The sequence below is a fragment of the Molothrus aeneus genome, chromosome 5 (assembly GCF_037042795.1).
Source record: "Molothrus aeneus isolate 106 chromosome 5, BPBGC_Maene_1.0, whole genome shotgun sequence".
Lineage (NCBI taxonomy): Eukaryota > Metazoa > Chordata > Aves > Passeriformes > Icteridae > Molothrus > Molothrus aeneus.
The window spans coordinates 57,688,547-57,707,150 of NC_089650.1; the positions used below are offsets into that span (position 1 = coordinate 57,688,547).

Genomic DNA, 18,604 nt, shown 5'->3' on the forward strand with positions numbered 1-18,604 from the left:
GGAGCCGGCAGGGGCTGGTGGCTGCCCGTGCCCCCGGGCTCCTCACCTTGGAGCGAGCGGCGGCGGCCGCTGCCGGGCTGGAGGAAGGCGGAGGGTGGTGAGCGGAGCGCGGCCGGCCGGGCGGGGGTGAGCGGGTGTGCGCGGGGTCAGTGGCGGAGGGGGTCTCTCCCCTAGAGCGGATCTCCCGTGAGGGGAGCGAGCCTTGCCGCGAAGAGCGGCGGTTGGGGTCGGGCTGTCCCCACGCCTGTGGCTCCCGCTCGGTCACCTCGGGCCGGAGGGAGCCTGGGGGTATCGCTCCGTATCGTCCTCGCTCCCTTCGCCCGGCGGAGCGGCCGGAGCCCCGCGAGCGGCAGCCGCGGTCCGGGGGCAGCGCCGCGGCCGGGGCAGCGCCCAGGGGCTCCCGGGCAGCGGCGGCACCCGCGCTGCTCGGTGCTGTAAAACACGCTCAGCACCCACGGGGAAGCCGGAGGGAGGCTGAGAGATCAGTCATTTCCTCGTGTGGCGCCTGCACCCCTCCGACTGTGAGCTGCGAGCTGTCAGTTTAAGTCGGAGCGGCTCCCCCAAGAATTCTTGTAACAACAAAAACTACCTGTTCTGCGCTTGAGTACTAGCTTTAACCCAAAGACCTTCAAAACCTTTCCAAAACCTTGATTAAACTATTCCCCCCCCCGCCCCCAACCCCTTCATGCCCTTCCACTTTTCAGGCAAAGAAGAGAAATTTGCCTTTCCTATGTCAGTATTTTTCAGCTTCACGGACTGTGGGAACATTTTGAACTCCTTACAAGGGATCAGTGAAAGCAACTAGGAGAAGCCAGCCAGAAAAGTAAGTAAGCTTAAATTTGCTGTGCTCGTGCCCATGCTGCTATTGCAAAATTTCTGGTTGTCTGAAGATTGAAATATGGTTGAAAGCTGGTTTTGGGATGCTTCGAAATTTCAGAGGACCCAAATGGCTGTTGCAGCAGGCATTTAGGGATAGTCCAGTAGTAAGAAAAGAAAAAAAAAGATTCGATTGCTGCCATTATTTCTGGTGATGAATCAGCAGAATATACATTCATAATTCTTCATATCTGTCACAGTAATACAGTTGTACAGCATTGGTTTTTGTGTCAATGACTGACAACAAGGGTCTGGGCACAGAATATTTTGGCTGAAGTTTTCCCAAACGAAGACTAAAATCTGCAAGCAAACTTTTAAAATGTCTCTTACTAAAAGTGCAGTAACAGGTATTTTGGGTTAACAGGTGTCTTGATTTGTAGTACAGAAGTTTCATGAGTAGGATGCTACTTTACTGCTGCTGTAGAAATAGAAAAACTAAGGTTATTTGCTGTTTCAGAAGCAAGCACATGCAGGTGGCTTGCACTGATCTGTAGGGATCACCTCTTGCCTTCCTCAAGGGACAGTTATCACACTTTGAAACACTTGGTTTCTGACAGTCCTAAGCCTTCCTAAGACACGACAGATGTTTCAGTTCTGCATTTAGCAGTATTTCCAGACTGAAGTGTTTTGTTAATAGTCTTGCACTGTATTGTGAAACATCTCTGAAATGTAGTGTGGGAAAGGTATAGGAAGAGAATGGAGTTTCACACATGCAGAGCTGCTGTTGGTAGCTGATAAAGCATATTAATTTGCAGTAGCATTTACTCCCTTCTATAGACTTGAGGGTATTTAACTCATCAGTCTCATTCTAAAAGCTTCATTGCATTTAGAGGTATATTTATGGGGGGAGTTGGGAAAATATTGAGTTATATTCAGAATCAGATTTCAGTGAAGCAAAGCTCTAGGTCCAGTAAGAAACAAGCCTGCTGCTGCTTGGGTTCTAAACGAAACTAAACTTTATTTCCTCTCAGTATTGTGTCCAGAGCTGATATGCTTTTATTGCTCATACTGTATAAACTCTGTGTGCAGGGTAACAGTTTGCCTAAAGGCTGATATAATTTTAAAAAGTACAGATAATTGAGCAATCTAGGTGAAAGGCCTAGGAAATTGTCATATTTTTAGCCTCTGGCATAAACTCAGCTTATTTTCTAAGTGAATACTTACTAAAATACTCTTTGGATTCAGCCATCAGATCTTACAACTTGGAGCACTGAACAGCCTTTGCATCTTGCCTTTTGTTTGGAATTTCTAGTCCATTACTGCGGTTCAAATCATATCTTCAGCACACAGTTTTTCATGCTTATAATAATCTGTCCCCAAAAATTCAATGTTTTTAGAACTTAAATATTCCAAAACCACATGGAAAGATGTTGTTATTATTATATTAGTGTGATGCTAAAATAATGGAAAACAGGCACAGATTTAGCACGTGGCTGTCACACTGTTGCTCTTTTGCTAATAACTTAAGAAAGAAGAGCTGAATGTATGTTTATCTGCTTTGACTGTTATAGTAGAGACAGACCAGTATTATCTTGAACTACCACTAATTTGAATTGCAGCTGTAGCCTCTGTAAATGTAACCAAGACTTTTGTGTATCCACTGAGCTGCCTAGAAAAGCACAGTCCTTTGAGCTCCTCTGCCTCTCCTGGTCTCTGCCCAATGAACTGCTCACTGCTATTTTTTCTTCTATTTTATTGCTGATGCATTTTTCTGTAAGATCTGGTTTTCTAAAGCTTTCTTTTCTGTTTTTTTTTTCTATTGGATTGTTTCATAGCCTGTAACTTTTAGCCCAAGAAAACCACGCTGAATCTAAAATTCTCAAGCACTAATTAGCCTATTGATTTCCCAGTTATTTTTAATGAATTAAACACCATCATTATTTAGATGTTTCTTTCCCTAGAACTGTTAGTCAGCAGAATGTTGTCTTGCTAACAGTATTTCTTGATAGTCTTTCTTGATAATAATTCTTCACATGGCTACAAGACCTGCCATTGCTGTTATTTTATAACCACTTATCTATCTAAAGCTTTTTGCTCTTTAGAAGTACAAACAGCAGCAAAGTGCAGATCTTGTTGTTATTTACCATGTGCCCAGGTAATGGGAAATCTATACACAAACAGTCAATGTCAAGTATTTCCATGGCTTTGAAGATATGGCTGTAAATTTGTGCAGGCAGTTGAGTGAGTTTTGCAAATCAGTTGCATTAATAGGATTTAGATTTTTATTTATGATTATTAGAGTACATATATGACCCACTGGCCTATGCAGGAACTTGGACTACTCTTCTCAAAATGTTGCATTAACTATTTATTTTATTTTGTGCAGTAGCAAGCTGGGAAAACCTTCCATGTGACAAACAATATGTGTGATTGCCTTCCTGGGAGGTCTTTTACAGTCTGTATTTTTACTGCTTGGGTAGAATCTTTTTTTCTCCAGCCTTCTTTGAAAACTTACTGGTTTTGCACAGGCAGGGGATCAAGTTTTACTGCTCTGCTTTGACTGTTGCTTACCATTTTGCACACCCAATTCTGTTTGTGTTCTTATATTGTTGTGGTTATTGGGGAGGGTGTGGGTTAGCTAATTAATAGATTTTAATCTGTTAATTGAGAATCTGAGATTCTGACACATAGGCTGGACTAGATCAAATTGCTCCTTTTAATTTATTTTATGGAAATTAGGTTCTGAAGCAAGGCTGAGATTTCAGAACTCCTCAGAAAACCTCTCATCCCATGCTGGGTGGGGCTTTTTGAGCAACCCGGTCTAGTGGAAGATGTCCCTACCCATTGCAGGGGTTTGGAACTAGGTGGTCTTGAAGGCCCCTTCCACCATTCTGTGATCCTAAGGCACAGACAGAATTTTCCAATCCAAATCAAAGATTGCTGAGTCTGTTGTTTAAAACATCCTTGTTGAAGTTCAGTCTAGCAGGGACAGATCAATTAAGCTCAATTAAGGGTTGAACTGATTAAGGATTACAAAATTTCTACCTGGTTTTCATGAGATAGAATTTAAAAAGCTATACCCCATGCAGGACAAAACTTGGATTGCTGCTCAGAGGTGCCCACAGGGAACTGCCTGTTCCTGTTCTCAAAGAGCTCTGCTAACCTCAGGCAAATCTGAAGAGTCACATAAGGAACAACACTACAGATCTATCACAGATACATACAGGCAACTGTAATGTCTTCTCCAAATACAGAAGTTTTGCTGCTGCTACCTTAACTTTATAGCATAACATGGTTCAAGTCCTTTCCCAGAGAAATCTATACCTGAATTCATTTACCACTTCAGCATCTAATCCTGCATATCCTACTTTACCAGGATCCTGCCCCAGCTTCAGAGTTTTGATATAACATTGTTTTCTAAGCCCTTACAATTTCTTTCAGGTTTACTGTTTCATTATCTACTGTCTTTAGTTCATTGCATTTTTCTTTTTGAAATTTTGCACTGTACTTGTTTGCTTGTTTTCAGTTCCGTATTATATGATTGCAGTTTTATTTCTTTGCCAGTTTCATGCTTAAAATCAATATATATGATCTCTTTTTGGTGCTTCATTTAAGTCCATATAGCTGAACAGGTGACCTGAGTCTAACTAGTTGCAGTTGTAGTGAGTCTGATTTTTTTTCCCTGTTTTCAGGTGACATTTGTTTCTTTTGCATATGTGTTCCTGAGAAGGAAGGAAAGGTTCTTGCAAGAAGAAATCATCAGAAAATTACTCAGTGAACCTTTCTTCATTTCATTTGATGATCCTCAGCCCAGATACCCTTCTTGCTCTTTGAGTTCCTTCATCAAGACACCCTGTTCTAGTGTAGCTGTTGCAGGGATCCGTCCATGCAGGGTTGTTCTGCCCCATACACTTAGAGGGTCATTTGGAGAAAAGTTCAGCTCCATGAGGGCTGATCTTTTTGTTTGTGCAGTTAAGAACAGACATGGGGCTGTCTCACATTAAAATTTCATTCGCCACAGAAGAAATATACATATATATATATATATATATATATATATGTACTAATACTTTGAGAAACTTCTCTACATGTTCTTTGCTTACAGTGCATTTTAAAATATTTCAAGCAAAAGCAGCGTTGGCCTGTGTTTGCTGTGCACTCATGGCCTTTAGGAGTAATCTTGGCATCAAAATATTGAGGAAGGTTATTCCCACTGTCTGGCATTCACCTTCAGATCATGAAGCAACACTCAAGTACATAAGAGACAGGAGAATGCTGTTGTTTAGATAACATCTTAACCAAGCAACAGTTGCATAAATGGGGAAAGGATCTATCATATGTCATATTCTGCTTACTGCTAATGTGGTATTCTGTTTCATACCTAGTGCAGAAAAAAAACACAGAAAATGTGTGTTATGAAGTAGCTTCCAAGAATGAACTGTTTGCAGATCCTAACATGGATAGAGAAGTTCTCAGAACTATCAGGAGAAGAGTTGCAGAAGAGTTGAGAAATAGTTAGTCATGCTGCTTTCCCAAGGAGTGGCTGCCCTGTGCTGAAGTTCTGTGTTGCCTTTCAGAAGCATCAGTTCTTCAGGAATTTCTTCAAGCATGGCAGTGGCTGTAGCCTGTTTTACAGAGGAGCAGATCCTCTCAGAACATGTTAGAAAGACTGCCTTGTAGAGGATCCTTGGAGACTTTTCAAAACCTCATGTTACTCAAGTAATGGTAGTTACTTTATGCCATGTTTTCAGCAGTGCAACTGGAATATAAATTTTAATCCCATTCTAAGCCCTCTCTTCTTCCCTCTCTGCACCCCAGTCATTTCTTCCTCTGACCACGCTGTTTTACTATCCTTCAGTTTCTCTGACTTGAGAGGTTTGCACTGTAAACATGATGACTGAAATGATTTTGTTATAAATAACAGCCTTCTATTTTTCATTGTTTATTTTTAACTTGATGCAGCACTTGAGAGGGTAGTGATCTGTGTAAAGAGTTGATGAAGCAGATAGGGGAGAATTCTTTTGGTGGCTTTTCTGTAGAAGGAAGTGTAGCACAGAATGAAGTCATTTCTTTCTGCACAGACACTTGTTTACTGTCTGCATGTTCCACTTTGCCTGAAAAAAATGAACCAGTTGGAGGTCATTGGTGCACTGAGATCACAAGAAGTAAAGAAGCTATTCTGGCTTAGCTTGGTGTGTATTCATGATCTTGATTTATGTTATCTCCTCTGACCAGCTGGAGTTTTATGAAGAAAACTGCTCCACCAAAGTTTTTGGCAGTGGATTTTCTCTGGGGATGAAGCTGGCTAATGATTACCTGTCTCTGAAGTGGTGGATGTCCTTATCAGTCAGCTTAACAAAGCATAATAAAGGGGTCATCAGCCATGCTACCATTCTGATTAACTTACTGATTCCACTGTCACTAGCACCTGCTTTTGGCAAAGGGAAGGAGGATGGCAGATGAGGATCCAAGGTCACTGAAGTTGCAAAAAGCAGAAATAAGAACAATCATATTGCTGTGGGTTCTCATGGTCATCAATGTGTTTACACTGGAAACAGAAGCCATCTCTTATCTATGTCTCAGGGGGAAGGAGACCAGTGTTCTGCTGCTCAAAGTGCTCCAGCTGTTTGTCTTATGTGGAATGGATTAAACAGCTCAATCATTATAACAGGTCCTAAAACATTCTGTTGATGAAAACAAATACAAGATTGCTGGTTGATAAGAGATACGCCTAAGACACTAATGAATTCATTAGTCCATGCAGTAAACTTTGGGGCCTGAAGTATTTTTTGGCAGGGAGCATGAAATATAAATTACCTCTTACCAGTTACATAATCATCTTATTTTAAAATAGATATATATCTTATTTGTTACCACTTTGAGAGAAGGATCTTTATGCTCAATGTTATTATTATGCTGTTTACAGTGGCTAAGATAGATTCATTAGAGGAAAATATATCATACTGGATTCAACAGCCTGAGGAAGATGGGGCTGCTGCTGCTGCTCCATATCCCCAGATCCAGCCAGTACCAAGGCTGAAGATGTGTTTCCCATAAGCACACACATACACAATGTACTTACATCTGTACATGGCAAGTCATGCATATCAGAGAGGCAACGGCTTCATCCCCTCTGCTCTCTAGCTAACAGGATGGAGGTCCAGTACTGAGAGTGTATGTACACATGCAGAGATACATCACAATCTGCAGGGTGGATCCCTCCAGCACACAGGCTCACACAATCTGCCTAGTAGCTCCTTCATCCCAATTTCCCCAGCTAAGCTGGACATATGAGCCCCAGGGTCATAGCCCCACTCCAGTTGTTGGTACAACCATCCCATGTGCACATGTGTGGCTGGCCAGGACTTCCCAAAACCCCTTTTGCTGCCCCTGAGTGCTCTTACTCTTAGAGATGGGCAGATGCTTTTCACACCCAGAGCTGGCAGGGACTTCTAGGGTCCCATAGGTGACCCTTGTGTACACTCTGGACTGGTGGTGATGAGCTTTTGATAGGCTGATGGCTCATGTGGTGGCCCTGGCAGTAGCTCACCAGGGTATTATCCAGATTTTCCATCCTGCTGTTGTTCTGAGTAACATTAGAGGTGTGTGGAGAAGCTTTTATCACTCAACCAAACACAATTTATGTAATCATCTCACCTTTCTAATGATTAGAGTGGACATTTTACCTGTCTAAAAGCTGCATAGAAATTTAAGGTCTTGATTTATTTTTTTCCCAAAGGTTCACTCCTGGAGTGCATTTCTTAGATTAGGACCTACACAAGGAAAATTTTGTTTGTTTCACAAGTTACCTCTAAATTTACGAAATTTTGCATAAAGGCTTCAGGTTTAAAAAATGTACTTGTTAGTGGATTTAATGGGAGGAGTGGAGGAGGAAAGAGAATTATGAGAACAATCCAATAAAATCAGGAGAACACATTCCTTATGACCCCACCCAGTCATTTTACACCTTTGTGTTTATTTGAAAAACAACTTTGTACTTGTCACTGAGGGTGAAAAGTGGAAGGGCACTGGGGAATGAGGCCAGAGAGAAAAGAGAAATGAGCCATTATGTGGTTCCTAAAATCACCTGGTTTTTTATCTTTCCTCTTCAGAGAGTAGGAGCAGACCTTGCAGTAACTGTGTTTTTCAGGGTACATTTGGAAGAATATGTTTTACATAGAGTGGCAGTATTTCCACCAGCCCTTTGGCTGACGGCTGTCACCTGCATTTGTAAGCTTGAAGACACAAAATATTTCATAGACTTAGCTCATGATCAAACTTGAAGTCTCTAGCAGAGGACATACTGTAACACAGTACTAGTAATGTCCACCTGTGCTTTTCTGCAACTTAAAGCACTTTGTGCTTCCAAAAGAAAGGGGTTTTGCCCTTGTAAAACAGGCAGGACAATGGATTTGCTGCTGACTCCCCCATTTCCTTAGGTAGTTCAGACACATTCAGGTTAGATACACATCAGGAGAAAAAGTGCCTGTTAAAGCTGCAAGAGTCACATGGTACACTGTTCTTTATGTCTCCAACTTCTTGCTTTTTTCTCCCCATAGTTGTATTTTGAATCCAAGGAACAGCAGCCAAATCTCTGTTCCTATAAATTTTATGGTTGCACTTTGATTCACGTGATTTGGATCAAAAATTATTGTCCTCTACAAGAATCAGTGCAGATGGCTTGACAGACCTCCTTTATCAGCTAAGATTGGGAAGAGAAAGTGCTAATTTATTACTGATAGTGTTATAAGTTCATGTTTGCTTCACTTATTTTTTTTCTTTAACACCTTCAATTTGATAATAGCAGGAAAGATATAAGACAGGCCTTTATCAGTCAGATAAAGAGTTGCCAACTCTTAAGTCTTCTGCATACAGGTTTTACCTATTTCAACTCAACTCTTATCTGGCTGATAAGATTAATGACAGTGTTTCTTACAGCTTTTTAACTTTATTCTTGCCATGAAGTTCAAAGGTTGTTGGAGAGCAGTATTCCACTATCCACCATTACGTTTCTCTTCCTCTGGATAAAGGTCTGTGAGTTTTCAGAAGTCATAGCAGTAAGCTTTCTTTCCATGAAAATGGCAGTACCTTGCTTTTGCTTTTTTTCAAGCATTGTGAGAGTGAAGGGCAAGACTCAGTTTCTGGGCCTTGGATAACTGTGGTGGCAGTTTGTCATGCAGCAAACACTGGGAGAGACATTGGAACCAGTCATGAAATGTTACTATTTTGCTACTCAATAGACAATGTGTATCATCTCTCATAAAAACAAACATCTCAGTCTTGCTCTCTGTGTACTTTTGGAAAAGAGAGGGATGATACTAAAGACTTTAATTGTTGCTGTACTATCTACAGCATAGCATTTTAGGTTGCCATCAAGGAACATGCTTATGGAGGGCTGTTGAGATGAAGTTGGTGAAATGACATGGAAAAGAAAGAGTGTGATATATCCAGCAGTAGTTTTAGGTAGATATAGGATCTCTTTTAGCAACATGTGATTTGTTTTCCATGTTCTTGTGTCCACTGTGAAGGTAAAGACAAGATCCTGTCATATCCTCCCTCAAGTTACTTTTGTTTTAGCTGGTTCTCATGATTCAGTGCAGTATAACTTCCTTATTCTAACAGAATCCAAAACATTCAATCTGCAGTTTAAAAACCTTCAGATTGAGTGATGGTGAAACTTGGGTTGTGACCTCTGGTAGTATTCCAAACTAACTCTTGCCATGATCTGAATAACTGATTTAGAGTTGGGCCTTGTTCAGTTAGTCAAATACAGCATTTGTTTAATTTATGTTACCGTGAAAAACAGAGGCAGGATGGAACTTTTGTTGTTCTTTATATGCTCATAGTACCTGGAAGAGTTTGAGCTTGTGTACAGAATTGGAGACCTCCAGATCTCTCCAGGTCTAGATTTATGTTACAATCTCATGTGGCTCTTCTATATATTAACCAATCTACTTGAAGCTGAACAAACTCAAAGGTGGAAATTCAGGGCCTGAATTGTTTGGGGTTAGCAGGGCACTGTCTTGTGTTGCTGTCCTTTGTAGCAGAAAGAAGGCAGGGTGTGTGTTTTTAAAACTGTGGCTAAAAACGTATTGATATTACATTCTCATTTTATTGGGAAAGTTTGGCCAAAACCAAGTCATTGAACTGATTTGGTCTGTTTCTTTTGCATGCAGTTGCAGTTTTTGTTCTGATTTGAGTGTATTTTCTGTTTAGGACTGATTAAAATTGCTTCTTAATTTGTAGATAAGGCCAATGTTGCCAGAACACCTCAATTAATTACTAGAGAAGATAGATTCTATGTGAATAATGACATAAGGGACCATTATGGAATCCCAGAATGGTTGAGGCTTGAGAGGACTTCTGAGGATCACAGATTACAACCTCCATGCTCAAGAAGGATTGCCTTTATTTCATACAATAAAGCTGGAGTCAATCTAGAGTGTGCAGTAAATGAAAAACTACAATTTTAGTAAAAATATCCTTTTGTGGCTGACAGCATAGGGGAAATATTGCTTATGAAATACTGAGAACTGAAGAGATGCTAGGCTGTGTCAGTTCTAGGAGAGATTACCAAGACCTGAGTGGAAAATTCCAGCACTTTCATCAGAGTGAAGACATAGATAGCAATATTGATATTTTGCTGATGGTCTGACTGTATTTGCTGAATCGGAATGTTGGACCAATCATGGTTGGCTTTGTCTGAGTGCTTAGGTAGCAATTTGTTTAATTTCTGCGTGGTAACCCTTTCCCAGAAAGGTATTGATGTACAGCTAAAAGCAGAGCACCCCTGGGTTAGCAGCCTTGGTTGAAGGCAAACACATGCTTAAGTGACTTGCTGGACTTGAGCCCAAGGCCTTGTTCACAACGATGGCTCCGTTTCCCACTGCACTCACGTTCTGTCATCGAATGTGGCACTAGCCAGCATCTCTGCCTAACAGCATAGCAGTCCTGTCACTGCTCAGAATTGGGAGTGAGTTTCTTGCCCAGGATTTCTGAAAGCAGCAAACATGGGGCAATGGAATTAGCAGAGTGTCTTTTAAACATGTTAAGATGTTTGTGGCACTGAATCAGGCAGACAAATAGATCTTTACAAACCTTCTGCCTAGTTTTAAAACTGGGCACATCTCCCGATTCCTGTTTCAGTCAGTGCAGATTGAGAATAGCAGTAAGTGGCACATCCATTGAAATAATAACTGTTTGAAAGTAGTGAATTGTGTATCCTTGAGATGCTGTTTGGAAAAAGAAACTTCTGAAATAGAGAGGAAGGCAGATGGATGGATGCAGGAAGCAACTGACAATCTGGAAGAAAGAAGTGGGTTTCTCAATGTTAAAGTCAGAGTTCTGTCTTTTGAAAATGGACATGCCAGTTTGTGACTAAGCAGGAAGTAACTCAGCAATAAAGGAATCTCCCTCCTACAGTGGTATATTCTTTAAAAACTGAGGGAAAATCCAGATAAATATGAATACAACCTTCCAGGTTAGTTTCATCTCTTATTTACCAAGAAAATAATGTAAAAGCTTTCATTATACAAGAGAAGCATAAATTAATAGCTTTCATATACTAAAGACTTGAGCGTGATTTATTTTCCTCCTGCTGTTACAGACTGTTTAATTAGACTGCAATCACAGTTCTTGCCTCTAGCTTGTTAAAATACATTATTTGAAAGGAAATGCCAAATCCAAGGTTAAAAAGGAAACTTATTTTGTCTGCAACCAGGTTTTTTGGTGGAGACCGTGGAACTGTTCCTCCTTCACTGCTGCTCTGTGAGATCAACTATGGAACATGCTCAAGAACAAGAAGTGGATCTTGGGCAAACCCAGATGTATTGTGTGCAGAGACCAATATACAACCAGGAGCTCCTGCAAGGACAGCTGCACAGGCGACAGAGAACCCGTCAGACTTTAGGGCAGAGGATTGCACATTCTTGTCGGTAGGGTTTTTGTCTTGTCTTTGTTTTATTGGTTAGAAATATTATAATTCTTAATTGATTCATGCACTTAGCCGGTAATCTCTTCAAAGAAACCTAATAGATAAAACCACTAATTCTACTTTGACCATTCAGCAAGACTGGGAAGAAGCTGTCTATGTGCTTTAATGTTAATGTAGAGCTATATTAGAAAATGTTGGATAAATTAGTTGAATTGCCTTCATCAAAGTGCAAAAGGAAAATACGCAGCATGGGAATGTGAAGTATTAGTCAGATCACGTGACATGAATTCATAAGACCCAGAAAATATCTGTCCTTCTTACGTGGAAATTCTTATAGCCAAATTTGTGCTTCACATGATCCTTTCACAGAAGAATGGAGATGTGTGATAGCTGTGTAGAAATCTAAATATTGGTCTAATAAGAACTTACTAAAGGCATTCTCTAGCTTTTAATTAACTGCCTTGGAATATAAGTATCATCTGGTTAGATGTGAAATGTCTTTAACTGTGGTTCTCTTGCTCCATGGTACCAGGGGATTTAAGGTCTCATTAGCTTTATATTTATCCATACTTCCTTTGCAGAGTTTTTTTTTCCATTTCTTTCTCAAACCTTGTTCTGCAGGACAACAGAATTGTTTTTCTATAAAATATTCCTGTTTACATGATTTGACATTTGGAGATTAGCTTTGGTTTATGGAATGACTTCAATGGTAAAGACATTTAATTCTACCTCAGAAAACTTGTCTGTCCTGAATTAAAAGAAAGTGGATCAAAATCCTCCTTTTTGTGATACAGTCCACCTAACCATGGAGAAGTGTGGATGACTCTCACTTTTAGCAACAAGCTTCTTCACTGTGCAATTCAGAAATGCTAACAAATCCGTGCAATTCTCTTGCAATTCCCTTGCACAGAAAAGCACTTATACAATCCCTGTGTTACATTTTTAGCCAAGATTAAACTTACCACAGTACAATCAAGGTATGATGCAAGGCATTTCTGGGTAGAGATATGTATTTCCTGGCTCTATTCATTTGTCATGAGTCAGGGTTTCAAAAGGTTAATAGGTCTGGGGAGAGTCCCAAGGATCAGTGCTGCTGGCCTCAGTGCCTTTCCTTTCTGGGTGAGGAAGGGTTATGCTCTCAAATAGCCTGAAAGTGGGTCTGTCAGAACTGGTAGGGGTAGTAATAAGTACTGGTTAAATTAATAGATTTGCCATGTTTAAAGATTAGAAATATACAATATTGTGATCAAAAAAGTATACAGCATGCAAATAGTAAATGGGAAAAAGCACTGCAGAGTATTCTGATGAGTGAAAACCACATGAGTGACCTCCAGTGGGAAGTAAAACTGTTCCAGTCTATGCACATTGAGTTTTGTGCTCCAGTTTTGTTCTCTTCTCTAGTTCTGTAAGGTTTGTCAACAGCACTAACACGTGATTAAGAGCTAAATTAACTGGAGGCATAGTTGTTTGTGCTTAAGCATGTCCAGAAATTACTGTCATCAGGAGTCTGAGCCTGCCTGTAAAGGAGCTGTTTTCCTGTATAGGGATGAAAGACAATTTTTGCAGCCTGTTTGTCCCCTGCTAGTGTCTAACTTTCTTTCTGCTTTGTAATTCCAGTTGTACTTCTAAGAAAGCCAAGTCTCATCTTTACAATTTCTTACCAATTTTAAAATGGCTGCCTCATTACCCAGTGAGGAGATACTTATTTGGAGACATTATCTCAGGTATTAGCACTGGGGTCATGCAGCTTCCTCAAGGTGAGTGTAGCTCTGGATTTAATTATCTCTTCTTTACTTTTCCTGTGTGTGCCCTTATGGCAGTTCTTGACATCCTGAAACAGGTGCTCCTGAGAACAGGATGTGTGTCTCAGGGCTCTCTGTGGAGATCAACATGGATTCTGCAGAGCAGCCCAGAATGATGATTCCCTTAAAACTGCAAGTAATGATATGCACCAACCCTGAAAGAAGCTCCCTCTCTAATCAGTATCCACAGCTCTCAATGGCAGACCAACCTTTCACAGCTTAAGTGCATGTCCAAACTTCTCCTGAATGCACCATATTATTTACTGATCTCATTGTCCTGAAAGTCATGGCTTATTTCCTGCAGAGGGTAGCAGACATATAGACATTATATTTCAGGGAGCAACTGAGGCAAAGTAACCAAACTAAATTTAACCAGAGAAGAACATGCAAGAATTCAAAGACTGATCCCTAAGGCTAGAAGTCACCAGTTTACACTGGAACCATAGTAGCAGGCAGCGATTTATGTGGTGGAAATAAATCAAAAGCATCATCTGTAACAAGACTGAAAATCTGTGGAAATTTCTAGTAAATTCTTGGAAGTGTCAGCCTAAGTGGAGCCCAGTTCTGAAGCAGGAGTAGGTTCTGGAAGACAGAGAAGTCCAGTGTTCACTATTCTGTGTCCATTCCAGCTCTTGGTGAATGGACCAGTAGAATCTTTTGTTTAGCCCAGCATTTACTATTAGCAGTTTCAGAAGTGTTAGGAGTTTAGAAAGCAACAGCACTTCTACAGCAATATCATTATGGGGTGCCCACTGCTCTGGAAATGGCAGCTTCACAGTAGCTGCCACAGTCTCAGTAGATTTTTCCACAATGTCTTGGGGTCAAGGAAATTCTCTGATTTGTGCAGAGCCTTGTCCAGAGGGTGTTGTAATTAAGCATAAATAAGTTTACTTCTGTGTTGATTTATTTCATATTTGCACTTCACTTGTTCCACTTTAGGCTGAGGCAGGTCTGAAAAAGTCATCTGTAAATCCAAGATTTTAATGGGTGGTAAACAGTTAAAATCATTAAATACCCTAGCTTAGGCTCTGCAGATAATTTCTTTATTTCTGTATCTTCCTGGTTTTGTTTAAGTTTTGTGATTAAGGTTATTTTTATTTCCACACATGGAAGCATAAACTTATCTTAAACTGATAGCTAATGTGGTTAACTCTCAGGCATATCTGTCATATACTAGACACAAACATTGTCAGTTGTATACTGAAACATAATTTATGTCATGACCTGAAAGAACACTAAAATGTAAGTGGTCAGCAGTGAACTTTGTACTTAATTTTGTGACTCTTTTTAAAAGTCAACATTATTCATTTGGCGCCTGTAGACATGCCCTTAAACTGCTCCTAATCTTTCCCTTTCTAAAAACACAAAAGTTGAACTTTCAATTTTCTGGAATGGAAGTAATTATAGCAAGCATGGGTTCAAAGAAGCCTGGGAATCATTCCAGGCAGAACTACAATGACCACGGTGTTTAAGCCATGGCCTCCTATCAGGTCAACATCTCTTTATTTCCTTGGCACTGACAGTCTCTAAAAATGCCAGTACAAATGAAAGGGAATAAAAGGGTATTCAGATCAGGAACTTCACATGGACCCACCCTCCCAGTTTTGAACACTGATTTTCAGTTCTGGTTACTTGTACTGTTAAGTTCATCATCATATTAAAGGCCAGACTGTTACAGTACAGGGTGTTTGCTGATGTCAGGAGAGGTACCCCTTGGGTGAGAGAAGATATGTGGGAGGAGTTTCACAAGTACTTAATGAAATGCTCATTTGAGCAAGAGAATCAATGATCCCATCAGTCCACTTTTGGTGAGAATATGAATTTTTGGTAAAGACTCAGGTATTGCTGAGGGCTAGAACAAGACTTACTACACTGCACAAGAGCACTTGGATGGCCCAGATCCATTTGGTTTAGCTCTTTTTTTTTGTAATGTGATGCTTTGTCTCCCAATTTATATTATTAGGGAGAGGTGTTTTTGAGTATCACTGGCTGTCCATGATGGGTGAACCATTGCTTCTGTTTGGAATTTGCACTAACCCACAGGTGTTACCAGCCTGCACTTGTGAGAGTGCAGAACCAGACCAAGCCAGGATGCAGTGTTTTCTCCTTGAGGCCCATTTGTTCTGTTCTGGAGTCAATTCTCATTAACACAAGCTATGTAGAGCTGTTGTTTTGGCAGGAACTGCTTGGGACAGTTGTGTGCCATATCACATGATGTACACCGCTTGCTTGTGAGCCTGGTCCCATGATAAGCACAGCCTGAGTCACACAGGGGGTGGGAGATGTTCTTCCCTGGTGTCCCTTCGAGTGTTCCCCCCACAGCTCCACAGTTGTGCTTGCCAGCTCCCAATACAAATAGGAATGATGTGGATTGCATTTTACTGCATGGGACTGGACAGGGCTTAATGACAAAAAGGACTTTGTTTTTGGGAAGGATACCAGACTGTATAAGCTCTGTGACCTTACAGATTGTCAGAAGTTCTCTGCTTATTTTACATGTTGAAGCATGTTTATGTGGAAACATAAACTGTTATGTTATCCCAGTCATTCTGGGGTGAGGGAGGAGGAAAGTGTTTAGTCAGTTAGGGGTTGCCATGAACACCATGTCTGATGGGAAAAGGAAGAAAAAGTCAAATGTGTCCCACTTGTTATGAGAGTTTGGGTGTTTCTAATCAGATTCTTCTGCAGATGAAAACAAAAGCAACAAAAATCATTTGTTGGCCATTAAGGAGTGCTTGCACCCAAAAAGGCAAAACAGGTGCAGAAGTGTACACACAAACACACCTGCAGTGCCTGTAATTAGACTTTGGTTTCTTCACTCAACCCATCATGTTTCTAGGCACTGCCCTAGAGTATTATACATTTTAAAGACTATTCACTGAAAGATCTCCTATTTTTTAAACCTGGGACAAGTCTCTAGATTTCCTATTAGGTGTGTTCAGTTGTAGTAGACTTAAACCCCTTAAATCCCATTGCTTCAGATGTTTTATTTTTGTTGTTAACTTATCATACATATTTGTGTCTTGTTTTCTAGGTTTAGCCTATGCTTTGCTGGCAGCTGTTCCCCCAGTATTTGGCCTATATTCTTCATTTTATCCTGTTTTTCTGTATACTTTTTTTGGAACCTCCAAGCACATATCAATAGGTATATCTGTACATATAACTGAAACTCTATGTGTATGTGTGCATTTTTAATAAAGCTGTAAAAAATAAAATCAGAGAAGTAGAAAGTGTAGCTGTTTTCCATAAATTAAAATTTAAGTACATAGGAGAAATGCAAATGTGTGGAACATAAGCAGTACTTTTTATTGTTATCTTATACATTTTACATAGGAAGCAGTAGAAGAGCATCTTGTATCAGATTAGATCTAAAAATGTGTCTTGCAAACTCCTGAACTATGATTTCATTGTTGTGGCTAGGCTGAATCTTTAAAGTGCAAAATAGAAACTGAGATCAAAAAAAAATGATGGTGTTTACCTACTGCAGAGGTGTATGTTCACCATCTAACTGGCTTTAATGGTGCTGAGTACTGGAGCAGATTTGGGGACTAAAAAATACATTATTAAGGTAGAAAACGTTTATTTTAGTTTAATTCTACATATCTCAAGAAGAACAACTCCTAAAAAAAAAAATTGCCAAGATTTTAAGCAATTGTTTTCCTCCTCCTCTTATTTCAGGTACCTTTGCTGTGGTTAGTATGATGGTTGGTAGTGTTGCTGTGAGAGAAGTGCCTGATGAAATGCTTTGTCCGGACTCTAATACTACTAATACTACAGCCATCCTTGAATTTTACAGTGCTAGGGATGCCAAGAGGGTGCAGGTAGCTGTGGCTCTCGCCTTTCTTTCAGGACTTATCCAGGTATGTGCTCACAGTTTGCTGTAGGAGCAGCTGCTGGACTTGCAGGGGGTGCTGAGTGACAGTGGGTCCCCTGTAACCAGACTTGTGCTTCTGCACTGCTCTGTGTGGGACACAGGCTGCTTTATGGCAGCCTCATCACAGAACTGGGGATGGATGCATTGGAGGCAGGGCTTTATTGGCATCTTAGCTGGACTGGAAAAAACCAGGATTTTCCCCCTTTTCATTTTTTTCCTATCCCATCAGAAAAACTCAACTGACGTTCTCTAATCTGTCCATAAATGCATACAAACAATGCATACATATATACATACATACATACATAACGATATCTCACACTGGACCTGCCAGTGGCATGGAAGATTGGGTGCATTGAGGGCAGCTTACTGACCTGTGGCTTTAGAAAAGCCAAGTTCAGGTTTGTCTGGCTTGGGCATTGAGGAAAGGAGAGGGGAGGTGTATGTGTGCTATACCCAGACTATAGTGGGAGTCACATGGTTGACTCTTCTCTTTTTCATTAGCTGTGTTTAGGTTTCCTTCGGTTTGGATTTCTGGCCATCTACCTGACGGAGCCTCTGGTGCGAGGATTCACCACTGCAGCTGCAGTCCATGTCTTCACTTCCCAGCTAAAGTATCTCCTTGGCATCAAGACTAACCGCTACAGTGGGCCCCTCTCTGTTGTATATGTGAGCAACTGCACTTACTGAACATGCAAATTCTGTGTTGGCTGGATCTAATTCCTAAGCTTTTCTTCCTGTTTTTATATATTATTTGGCACTAAGTAGAATAATCTTCAGTATTGAGCACAGGTCATTAAGTGCCATAGTAATACATCAATATCTGAAAGTGCAGCCCAAGTGTGATTTGATAGATTCACACGATCTAAGATGGGCGGATTTTGGGATTCTGCTGAATGCAGTTTCATAATATGAAGAAATATTGTTCATTGAAGCAAATCTCTTGTGCCTTGGAGGGAAATGTGCTCCTGAAATGCTTCACTGTAAATCAGGCATGTTCTGCAAAGCTAGGAAATGTTACTCTCAGAATCTTTCCACTCTTAAGTGGAAGAAAAGGAAAGATCTCAGATGTCTCTGAAAACCTAAGCTTTTGAGCAGATTGATGGCTCAGCAATAACGAAGCTTCAGGATTTCATCTACATGTAGGTTACAGAAAATGCTTTGTGGGAATCTTTTTGT

At 40.5% G+C, this 18,604-nt stretch overlaps 1 protein-coding gene across 1 annotated transcript in view; it reads left to right on the forward strand.

Annotated features, from left to right (window-relative positions):
* SLC26A5 (solute carrier family 26 member 5) overlaps positions 1-18,604 on the forward strand; it is a 38,506-nt gene continuing 19,902 nt past the window's right edge. The window contains exons 1-7 of the mRNA XM_066550861.1: positions 1-97; positions 738-823; positions 11,537-11,750; positions 13,367-13,506; positions 16,586-16,696; positions 17,230-17,411; positions 17,930-18,094. Coding sequence (XP_066406958.1) covers positions 11,596-11,750; positions 13,367-13,506; positions 16,586-16,696; positions 17,230-17,411; positions 17,930-18,094 — 753 coding nt within the window. The 5' untranslated portion in view covers positions 1-97; positions 738-823; positions 11,537-11,595. The remainder of the gene's footprint in view (positions 98-737; positions 824-11,536; positions 11,751-13,366; positions 13,507-16,585; positions 16,697-17,229; positions 17,412-17,929; positions 18,095-18,604) is intronic.